This window comes from Gouania willdenowi, chromosome 1, assembly GCF_900634775.1.
Source record: "Gouania willdenowi chromosome 1, fGouWil2.1, whole genome shotgun sequence".
Lineage (NCBI taxonomy): Eukaryota > Metazoa > Chordata > Actinopteri > Blenniiformes > Gobiesocidae > Gouania > Gouania willdenowi.
The window spans coordinates 721,960-734,376 of NC_041044.1; the positions used below are offsets into that span (position 1 = coordinate 721,960).

Genomic DNA, 12,417 nt, shown 5'->3' on the forward strand with positions numbered 1-12,417 from the left:
GAAGAGATCACATTACTCCTGTATTAGCCTCTCTGCATTGGCTTCCCATAAAATATAGAATAGAATTCAAGATTCTTCTTCTCACTTATAAAGCCCTAAATGGACAGGCACCAGTCTATCTCAAGGAGCTTGTAGTGCCATACAATCCCCCCAGAACACTACGCTCTCAAAATGCTGGACTACTCGTTGTTCCATTCGTCTCTAAAAGTAGTATAGGAGGAAGAGCTTTCAGTTATCAGGCCCCACTTCTCTGGAACCATCTACCAACCACGGTTCGGGGGGCAGACACCCTCTCTACCTTTAAGGTTAGGGTCAAAACATTCCTCTTTGGTAAAGCTTTTAGTTAGGAACCAGCTCATAGCTCATAATTAAGATGCAATAGGCATAGACTGCCGGGGGGGGGGGGGGGGGTGTCTGGCATGCTCGGTTGGAGAGAGGTTGGAGAGGGCGTTAAGAGAGAGGTCATTTAGGTTAGAGAGGGACCGGAGAGGGTCCCATTCCTCTCTCAAACACTCCCTCTATGTCTGCTTCTTCCCTTGTGTGTTTGCTCCTGTACTCCTTCTGGCTTTTGTCTTGCAGGTCCGTGGGATCCTCAGTGTGGAGTTACAGAGTCTCAACAACTCTGTCTCCACCCTTTCCTCTGCACACACCCAACACAGCATAACGTGGATGGCTGTTCATCATAGGAATGGGATCCACACAAGGTTCCTGCTGCTTAACAGAAGGTTTTCCTTGCCGCCATGATGAATTCATGTTGGGTGTGGGATACATATGTATGTGTATATACATATATATGCATATGTGTGTATCCATAAAATGAAGAGTCCGTCCTTAAGACTGCTCTACTGTAAAGTGTCTTGAGATACCATTGGTTATTATTTGGCGCTATACAAATAAAAGATTGATTGATTGATATCAAGGAGGAATGAACCAGATTTAGGGCAGAGTCCCACTGTTGATCAGATATGTTCATACTTAAATCGTTCTCCCACGAGGCTCTTATTAATGATAGAGAGTTCGGGGAAACTGAACCTAAGGAGGTGTATAGCACAGAGATACTTTTTTTATGATTGGGGCCCATAGCAAAATATCGATCAGAGTTTCCGGAGGACGGTTTGGAAAGTGTGGAAACAGCTTCTTAACGAAGTCTCTCACCTGAAAAAAACGAAAAAGGTGGGAGTTTGGCAAATTAAATTTAGAGGAGAGCTCCGCAAAAGATGAGAAGATTCCATCTCTGTAGAGGTCTTTCACAGCGGCAATACCACAGTGATGCCAAGTTATGAATGTGGGGTCAGTGCGGGAAGGTTTAAATAAGTGGTTTTTAAGTAGCGGGGTCAGTATGGAAGGGCCCTGTAAACCCAAGTATTTCCTGAGCTGGCACCATATTCTTATGGAGATCAACATCATAGTGTTAACACCTTTAAGTTTTAAAGGGAGAGGAAGTGATGAACATAGGGCAGAGCGTAGTGAGAAATGTAAGGTTGCCGTTTCAAGGTGCACTCAGGCAGGGAGGGGCTCGGAGCCTCCATCCATCCAGTATAGGAGTTTCTGGATGTTGGCTGCCCAGTAGTATCGCCTAAAATTTGTGAGTGCAAGCCCTCCATCACGCCTGGGAGATTGTAAGACCGACGTGCAGATTCGAGCCGGGCTTGGCTCCCCACAAGAATTTGGATATTAACTTGTCCAATTTATCAATTAATGATTTGGTGATAAATTTGGGGACATGCTGAAAAAGTTAAAGAAATTTAGGAAGAGTAATCATCTTGATCAAATTAACCCAACCAGCCAGAGTTAGTGGTAAAACAGACCAGCGGGCAAAATCCTTCTCTGTCTTTTCAAATAAAAGTATAAAATTTGCCCGGAGCACATCAGACATTGCTGGGGTAATAGAGATTCCCAAGTAATGAATCCCGTTATCTGCCCATTTGAATGCCGCTAAAGAAAGCGGGAGCAGTTTAGCTAATGAATTTATCGGAAACAACTCGCTTTTTTGGTAATTAAGTTTGTAACCGGAGTATATACCGAACCGCTCCAGAAAGTCCAGTCCCACCGGGAGAGAGTTAACAGGATCTGAGATGTACAGGAGCAGGTCGTCCGCGTAGAGCGAGACTTTGTGCATTGTGTTCGACCGGGTGATACCTTTAAAGCCCTCCTCCGCACGCAACCAAATAGCCAGGGGTTCTATCGCAATGGCAAACAGGAGCGGTGACAACGGGCATCCCTTTCTAGTGCCTCTTTTGAGAGAAATAGGGGAATATAGCGTATTATTCGGGGAAGGCCATCGGGGAAGAGTATTAGAGTCTAACCCAAAGAAAATAAAATATTCGCTAAAACCAAACCGACCCATTACTGTAAATAGATACTCCTATTCAACCCTGACAAAAGCTTTTTCCCCGTCGAGAGACATGGGGTTTGGCGAATGGATGATGATGAGGAGGCACTGGGTGTTGTGGGAAGACTGCCGGCCCGACATAAAACCTGTTTGATCCAACGAAATGATGGAAGGCATCACCCGCTGGAGCCGGAGAGCGAGAAGCTTAGAAAGAATTTTTAAATCCACATTTAGGAGTGAGAGTGGTCTATAACTGCTGCAAAGCAGGGGTCTTTTTCTTTTTTTTAGAATGAGAGAATTGGTTGAGAATGGCCTTTGACAAAGATTCTGGGAGATGGCGGTGTAAAAATGCTTCATTGTACATGTCTCTTAGAGCTGGAGCAAGAGCGTCAGAGAATGTCTTAAAATATTCTGCACTGAAGCCATCCGGGCCGGGTGATTTACTGCTCTGCAAGGATTTGATGGGAAGGATATATCGCCAAACAGTTCATCTGAGGGAGGGGGGAAGTCTGAAGTATATAGTGTAGTGTAGAATGCAGCAAATGTTTTGTTAATCTTGGTTGAATCAATATATAGTTCTCCTGTGTTAGACCGAATAGATGTAATTAGCCTAGAGGATGCTTCTTCCCTGACCCGGTGGGCTAGGAGCCTCCCAGCTTTTCCCCAGACTCAAAAAAGCGTTGTCTGGATTTGAGTAGTTGTAGTTTAGCTCTATTGATGGACGCAAGGTCAAAGTCTGTTTGTAGGGTAAGGCGCTCTTTATATAAGATCGGGTCTGGGTTTGAAGCATACCTGTCATCAAGATCTATAATCCTCCGGAGCAGCCCAGCAATGTGAGTGGTTTCCGTTTTATTGAGATTTGAGACAAAGGATATAAGTTGGCCTCTAATATAGGCTTTAGACGCCTCCCATAAAATTCCTCTTCTTATCTCTGGCGAGTCATTCAATTCGAAGAACAGTTTAATTTGATTGTGTAAGAATTGCCTGTAATGGTCTTCTGCCAATAAGGTGGAGTTAAATCGCCACTGTTTAAAGGGTCTGAATTGAGTGTTCATATTGATATCGACTGAGGTGGGGGCATGATCAGAGATTACAATGCTATGATAATTGCATGACTTGATTTTGGAGAGTAGCCTACTGTCAAGAAGAAAGAAGTCTATACGAGTGTAAGTGTGATGTACATGGGAGAAATAAGAAAATTGTTTAGTTGTAGGAGAGGAATGTCTCCATGGATCCGTAAGACCCAACTGTATCCAGTGTCTTAGCTGAATTGGATAAGCGAAGCAGTTTCTTTGATGATCGGTCAAGTATAGGATCCTGTACCAGGTTGAAGTCACCGCCCATAATGATATGATGGTTTTCGATATTAGGAAAGGATGTAAATATATTTGTCACAAAAGGACTGTCATCCCAGTTGGGGCCATAGACGCTAGCGAGTATAACCGGGGTGCCCTGCAGCTTACCGGAAACAATAATATAACGGCCAGCTGGGTCTGCTACAGTTTGGCTGAGCTCAAAAGAAATATTTTTGCGAATAAGGATAGCTGTGCCCCTGGCCCTTTCATTGAATTGTGAGTGGAAAATGTGGCTGATCCAGCCTCTTTTGAGCCGTGAAGTCTCTCTGCTGCGAAGGTGGGTCTCCTGAATGAAAAGCACATCCCCCTTAAGATGTTGCAAATGAGTCAGAATCCTGTCGATTTTTGTGGCGCTCCCTACCTCTCTCACGTTCCATGAAATAAATCTAAGTGTAGTACTGGTGCTGGTCATACCTCACCATGTCCAACTAGGAGAGCAGAACAGGCTGATGCATACCAGCAGATGGGAGGAGGACCGGTGAGTAGTAACTGGTAACTGCCGAGAGTACTGGTAAAAGGAGGGGAGGAAACAGAAGCGTGAGAAGAAAGAACGAGGAAAAAAGCAAGCCAAAAGACATACATACACAGGAACATACTGTAGCATTCACTCCCATACACACACTCACACACAAAATAGACAACAATGTCAAGTAAATCAAACCTGGCAACCACCTACAAAAACATAGTCGGAGGACCTGAAAACCCCAATGTCGAAACTGAACCTTAAGTGTCTTTTTCACAGCCGGGCGCTGTCCCTGCGCCTGCATGGACGTATCCATTTTGGCTTCCAGCGTTTCCACCTCCCAAGAACAACAGTTCAGCTCAAACTAAGTCAGAACACTTTAAAGTGTATCAAAACTGCAACATAGTCACTCAGCAAACATGGCGCACAATACTCTGAACTTCAGGGAGAGAAAAAATAACTTAAAGAAAAAATAATAACAAATAAGTAAATAAATGAGTAACAAGATTGAATATTGGGAAAATAAATAAATAAAATAATAATAATGAAAAAATTAAAATCTGTAAATAAAAATAAATACAAAAAATAAAATAAATTAAATATCCAATAATAATAATAATAATAATAATAATAATAATTTAAAAAAAAGGGTTGGAAATTAAAATAATAATATAACAATACTAACAGTTGTATATTAGACTGGTTAAGTCCGTCATTTTGGCATAATACAATGAGTGAAATGTTATACAAAGAGCGTTGAATGAAATGAGTAAACATAGATGAAACATTTAACGGCCAGGTCTGAAGTTAGGCTTATGTAAAGGGGAAAACATGGTTAAACATGACAAAACACCGCCTTTGTTAACAGAGAAAAGAAGAAAAATAAAACAAAAAAACGGCATCAAGTAGTCATGTATACAGTTAACTCCTACCAGGCTCGTATGCCAATTAATAAGACTGATAACCACAATGTAGCTCCGGAAAGACGGCTACAGAGGGCTATGCTAACGCCGTCCGACCTTGTATTGTAGTCACGTTGCACCAAACATAGTCTTAAAGCCATACCGACTGAGATTACTGGTCATTTGTAGAGCCCGGGCTGCCCTGCTGGTGGGACTTGACAAAATCCTGGGCGTCTTTGAGAGATGCTAGCCGCCGTCTCTTTCCATCCTTGGTCATAACCATTAGCTTAGCCGTGTAGTGGAGGGCTGGTTTGAGGCCCAGGTTGTAGAGCTCCCTCATAACGTCCCTGTACACGATTCGCTGTTCCAATACTTCAGGGCAGTAATCCTCGAAAATATGAATCAAGGAGTCCTTGTACTTCAGCTTGCCTCTCAATTTCCGAGCTTCCCACGCCACCAGCTCCCTCGTCTGATATCTGTGGAAGCATATCACAACTGCTCTAGGCCTCTCACCTGGCTTAGCTGTTAGTGAGCGGTGAGCACGGTCCAGCTCCGGGGCTGACGTTAACGTGTGTCCACCAAAAACTTCGACCAAGAGTTGAGAGAAGAACGTCTTTGGGTGTGGACCCTCAATGTTTTCCGGGAGGCCAACAATTCTAATGTTGTTCCGACGTCTTCTGCTTTCCAAATCTATGAACTTAGCTTTCAGCCTAGCATTCTCCTCAGCCACGGACGTTTGCTTGGTGTCCATGGCCAGCACATCCTGACTGGTCGTGTCGACAGATAACTTTAGCAAAGAGAGACGCTTCTGGTGGTTCAAAAGTGTGGTCTGAATGCCATCTAGCTTGTTCTCCAGTTTGGAGAAGGCAGAGTTGAACTCAGATAAGAGAGAAGCCTTGTGGTCCGCTAGCGTTGATGTTAGCTTAGCCATGATAGTGCCCGCAGCCAAGTCCTCCTTCTTTTGCTCCTCTTTCCTGGATCTGTTAGACATGTTCTCACTCAGCGCGCAAAGTTATTAATAGTTTTTAACGTCAGCAGCAGTTAATGCTTTCAGTCGAGCTATACAGAATAGTAGAAGTTAATTTAGTGGGAGCATGGAAAAAAGCACTACTCCATCTTGTCGCCTCGCACCATCCTCCTCTTATAGTTTTATCTCACAATCGCCACATTATCCATGAGTTCCACTCATGCTCCGGTCGAGTGTGCACTGCTGTGAACAAGTTATCTCGTCAATGGCACTGAGTGAGTTAAGAAGCTTGTTTTCATTTGTTAGCTCTTTTACCTCCGAGGTCACCGCAGATAAAGCCAAATGGATATCGCGATTGTTTTTTTGTAAGTCCTGAATTTGTTGGTGGGCAAATTCCAGGCTGGTTTTCATTTCCTGAAAGTCTTGGTGCAGTAAATTAACCAGACCCAGCCTCTTAGTTATAGATTTTATGATCTCTGTCTGATACTCTGCCTCCAGAACCAACGTATCCTTAGAGGAGTCCTTTTTTCAGCGTTTTGCAGCCGTACCTGATGTGCTTGTAGTTTTAGGTCATCCAACTTGCTCTGCTGACCAAACAACAGACAGGGCTCCTCCTCTTTTTGATACAAGTTCTGCTGTGTCATCATGTTCTACTAGTTCTGCAGCTAATCAGAGCGCTACTGTTTACTTTTGCAGTGCAACATTGAAAAGACTCCGGTTTGACGTGGCGTAGCGTAACGTTCTGAATGTTGTGTAATCAATATACCGGTACGGCGGTATATTAAAGGTATTGTGGAAGATGTTTAAAAAAGAAACGCCCTCTCCACATTTTGAAAAAAAACGCGCATGCGCAACATGCCTACGTGTGCGGGAGAGCGTGCACGAGCCCCCTTTTCCTCGTGCACAGCTCTGTTTACAAGTTGGTGTGGACATCGGTCATACAAGCTTACCTACCAAAAGAAGATTTGCACTTTTCCCACTATGTCAGACTCGCCACCGCTAAGTAAAAATCCATTTTCAAAGGACCCGGTGCGCACCGGGCACGAGCACGAGCACGTACGACGGCCTTTCGTAAACATGATTGACAATTAGGAGGACCAATAGTCTTGATGATCCACCCGGAAGCTAAACAACATCTACCATACCTTTAATAATTTATATCATAACAAAAATATATACAGGTATTTGGTATGAACCGGTATACCACCCGCCCCTATAATGATAATAAATATACATATATATCAGAGTCCTGATCGGTAGATAACGTCTGATTATGATCGAGTCTGAAACCACGTGATCGGGCCCGATTTCCGATCACGTGATCGAATTGGGACATCCTTACCAACAACAGCTGTCCAGGAGACCCGTATGGAGGTCCGGCAAGATGTTTGATTAAATAAAAGTGAAATACTGGTAATAAATGTATGTTTGTGGAGCCCTGCTGGATTGTATGTATTTACAGTGAGAGCAGTGTATAAAAAGTACAATATGTTTCAAATGTAAGATATCTCAACCACTGTTTAATAATACGAAATAATAAATGACAAAGTTGTCAATCACCACATTGGTTTGTTCAGTAGAGATAGCGTCTGTATTCTGACTCAGAGTCCAGACTAGATGTGATCTCTTTTGAAGTGATAGTTCATAGTAAAATGAACTGATTGAGGGACGGTGTGTATTAGTGAGGAGGAGACTTCATGTGGAGATGTTAACTCATCAGAATACATGGAAATACACGGAAATTTCCGTTAAAGCTAACAGGAGTATAGCAGCCCGTTCTGATTGACTGAGTCGTTTGAAGGACTCCCTCATCAGCCAATAGGGTGAGGCCTATATGACGACGCAGCTTTTACGTGGATTTTTATTGGAAATAATTCTCACCGGTAAGAATATGTAATCCCACGATCGAAATGATAAATTCCAATGTAGAATTTATTAGCGAGGGCCACAAGCCATTTGTCTTAAAACTTTGCCAAGAATGTCCCTAAAAACTTGGTTCCAAGGGACAAAATTTCCACCAAGTTTTTTGTCAAGAACTTATTATTAATGTTAGCATTAAACTAAAGACACTTTTTTTAATGTGTCTAATGTTGATTTATTCAAATTAATTTCTGTTTGTAAGGAACCTGTTTACACTTTAAGTTGGGAATTGTTTTATTTATTTATAGTTTTCATTTATCATAATTTTTATCGTTATTGTGATAAATACCAGAAATGATCTGTATTTTTTTTTAGTCTATATCGCCCATCCCAAGTAGTGTGTGTATGTGATTAACCATGTGTGTGTCTGTCGTCCCACAGAAAGCAGACATAGCAGTGGCTCCTCTCACTATCACCCTCGTTAGGGAGGAAGTCATCGACTTCTCCAAACCTTTCATGTCTCTGGGAATCTCCATCATGATCAAAAAGCCTCAGAAATCCAAACCAGGAGTTTTCTCCTTCCTGGATCCACTGGCCTATGAGATCTGGATGTGCATTGTCTTCGCCTACATTGGAGTCAGTGTCGTTCTCTTCCTGGTACGTTTCATACTTTCATCACTCACCACAGTCTGTCTCTATCTCCAGAGTTACCATAGTTCTGTTTCTATAACCATTAACAGTTTTAATCATGGTCAATAACAACTTCAGATACAATTCAAACTGATTCTCAATTCATAATCAATACTCTTTGTATCAAAGGGTGCCAATAATAAAAACTGATTATGTTGAATAAAATGCTGCTTTCCAAGGTTCAATCAGTGATTCTAAAATAGTAAATAACACACAGAGGCAAACTTTGGACAAAGAGGTAATATTATTTTTGCTTCCCTTGCAAAATATTACATTTCTTTGTCACTTAATTAATTTATTATTTACAGTGGGACAGAAAAGTATTTATTCAGCCACCAATTGTGTAAATTCTCCCACTTAAAAAGACAAGAGGTCTGTAATTTTCATCATAGTTAAACCTCAACTATGAGAGACAACATGAGAAAAAAATCCAGAAAATTATATTGTAGGATTTTTAATGAATTCATTTGCAAATTATGGTGAAAAATATGTATTTAGTCAATAACAAAAGTTAGTCTAAATACTTTGTAATGTACCCTTTGTTGACAATGACAGAGGTCAAACGTTTTCTGTAAGTCTTCACAAGGTTTTCACACACTGTTGCTGGTAGTTTGGTCCATTCCTCCATGCAGATCTCCTCTAGAGCAGTGATGTTTTGGGGCTGTTGCTAGGCAACACGGACTTTCAACTCCCTCCAAAGATTTTCTATGGGTTGAGATCTGGAGACTGGCTAGGCCACTCCATGAACTTGAAATGCTTCTTACAAAGCCACTCCTTCGTTGCCTAGACGATGTGTTTGAGATCATTGTGAAAGACATGGCTGGTCTTTCAGCATAGGGCGACCGTGGCTCAGGTGGTAGTGGGTCGTCTTCTGATCGAGAGATTGGGGGTTCGATCCCAGTACCTGACGATGTGTCGAAGTGTCCTTGGGCAAGACACTGAACCCTAAGTTGCTCCCAGTGGTCGACTAGCGCCTTGCATGGCAGTCCTGTCCCACTGGTGTGTGAATGTGAGAGTGATTGGGTGAATGAGCTGATGTGTAAAGCGCTTTGAGACTGTTTCAGTGGTGATAAAGCTCTATATAAATCATGTCTATTTACCATTTACCATGTTTCATCTTCAATGTCCTTGCTGATGGAAGAAGGTTTTCACTCAAAAAATCACGATACATGTCCCCATTCATTCTTTCCTTTACATGAATCAGTCGTCCTGGTACCTTTGCAGAGAAACAGCCCCAAAGCATGATGTTACCACCCCCATGCTTTACAGTAGGTATGGTGTTCTTTCTCCTCCAAACACGAGTTGAGTTTTTACCAAAAAGTTGTATTTTGGTTTCATCTGACCATATAACCTTCACCCAGTCCTCTTCTGGATCATCTAGATGTTCTCTATCAAACTTCAGACGGGCCTGGACATGTAGTGGTTTAATCAGGGGGACACGTCTGGTACTGCAGGATTTGAGTCCCTGGTGGCGTAGTGTGTTACTGATGGTAACCTTTGTGACTTTGGTCCCAGCTCTCTGCAGGTCATTCACCAGGTCCCCCGTGTGGTTCTGGGATTTCTGCTCATCATTCTTGTGATCATTTTGACCCCATGGGGTGAGATCTTGGAGCCCCAGATGGAGGGAGATTATAAGTGTCTTGTATGTCTTCCATTTTCTTTTTTTTTTTTTTTTCACCTTGTTTGCACATGCTGTTGAAGGTTAACACTACAAGAAGTGCAATCTTTTAACAGCAATGCATATTTTATTATTGCAATTAAATAAATGAATTTATTTCATTGCATAATTGTGACCATCACCAGCCCTCCCTAGGGAAGGGTAAATACTTTATTAAAGGGAGGATGTAAAAAAGAGAGGGCAGTGTTACACCAGGGTGAGGGGGGGGGGGGGGGGGGGGAGTTAACAGGGAGGAGGGATACAAGATAGGAAAACGAATGGGTGGGGAATAGTCAATAAGTTTCAAGTGATGTGATGTGAAATTGTGGTTGTGTATATTGTGCTTATTGTTGTGTTATCAAGCCAGTCTGGTGACCAGTGTGCGGCTTAGGAATAATGGTGGTGGCTGTGAGCAGAGGAGGAAGTGAGTGGAAGTTACATAAAACAGGTATTTGGGAACAACGTGTCTATGGTTGAGCCCAGTATGAGTGTTATCCCACAGCCCGAGGCCAGTGCGTCCATGACAAATGTGATTCCAAGAGCCGCTACTGCAAAACCCATGAGCCGCCCCCTGTCTTCCATTTTCTAATAATTGCTCCCACAGTTGATTTTTTCACACCAAGCTGTTTACCTATTGTAGACTCACTCTACCCAGCCTGGTGCAGGTCTACAGATTAGTTTCTGGTGTCTTTTGACAGCTCTTTGGTCTTGGCCATAGTGGAGTTTGGAGTGTGACTGTTTGAGGTTGTGGACAGGTGTGTTTTATACTGATAACCAGTTCAAACAGGTTCCATTAATACAGGTAACGAGTGGAGGAGGAGCCTCTTAAAGAAGAAGTTACAGGTCTGTGAGAGACACAAATATGGCTTGTTTGTAGATGACCAACTATTTATTTTACTGAGGGATTTACCAATTAATTCATTAAAAATCCTACAATGTGATTTTCTGGATTTTTTTCTCATGTCTCTCGTAGTTGAGGTTTATCTATGATGAAAATTACAGACCTCATCTTTTTAAGTGGGAGACTAAATAAGCAGTCAAATAATTATCAAGTTTCAGTGGCTAATTCAGTAACATAAAAAAATATTTCTCACAACAATAGAAAACAATAACTAACCAAAACTTAAAAAATAAAGGTTTTACTGTTCGGTTTTTGTTCAAATAAGTAAACATGAATACCTGTTTTTCAGCAGATTTCAATATAAATAATAAGTACATCTGAATTTAATGAGACGAGAATGAATCTAAAGCATTTATTCTCAACAACACTATAGGAGCAGATGTTTGAAATGAAACAAGGTGATAGATGTATTTATTCGTCTAGTCCGTTCATAGTTTAAAGTTTATTAAAGTAATAAGTGTGTTGGTAGCAGCAGATGTTCACCTTCTATTAGCTCCAGGTGATGGAGGAAAACGTGGGCTCAGACGTTTAAACTACATCTGTCATGTTAAACTCCTTCTCATCAGGAAGCAGTAGAATCTAAAGTGCACCAAACATTTGCCTTCAGTGAAGACGAACACAGTGTATTTCTCTCTCTATTCCCCCCGTTTGCTAAAATGGAGCGATCCACTACAGAGATGTTTCCTGACTAACAGAACTGGTGTGCGTAAGCTGTGAGATGGATTTGAAAACATCTTTAAACTATTTCTGATGAACTACGGCCAGGCCCGCGGAACGTCTCTGTGCCTAATGACACGTACCACATTCCCAGGAATTCAGTCAAATGACTCGGTTCCACTGAGTAAAAAAGGTCTCTGAGGCTCTTGATATCCATGTCAGATTACAGAACGATTCAGCAAGCATTAACAGAGGAGTAGTCATTTGAAAAATGGGGCCCCCAGGGGCCCCCGTGGCACATACAGAGTAATGGGCCCCATTCATATCTAGGTATGTGTCAATGATTTGGTATCACCAACTGTCGCAATATTTGACACAAATAAATGACAAAATTACTTTAATGGAAATTGCTGAAAAAAGGGGGGTAATAAATAAATTGTGTGAGACATAATTGTTATCTACATTGAATTACCTTTGAAACGATATATCACACGACAATGTTCCCATAAATTTAGAAATTACCAGAAATGGGGGGACTCTCAAGATATTCATTCATAGGATGCTTTCACACATATAGTCCAGTGGAATCTGTGCGATTCAAGCGGTGAATCTGCAACATTTTTGCATTTTAAT

At 41.9% G+C, this 12,417-nt stretch overlaps 1 protein-coding gene across 2 annotated transcripts in view; it reads left to right on the forward strand.

The window, feature by feature from the left end:
- The window catches only part of LOC114471097 (glutamate receptor 2-like), a 100,323-nt gene that overhangs the window by 50,586 nt on the left and 37,320 nt on the right, over positions 1-12,417 (forward strand). For both annotated transcript variants that reach the window (XM_028459690.1, XM_028459682.1), the window contains exon 13: positions 8,321-8,536. In XM_028459690.1, the coding sequence (XP_028315491.1) occupies positions 8,321-8,536 (216 nt within the window). The remainder of the gene's footprint in view (positions 1-8,320; positions 8,537-12,417) is intronic.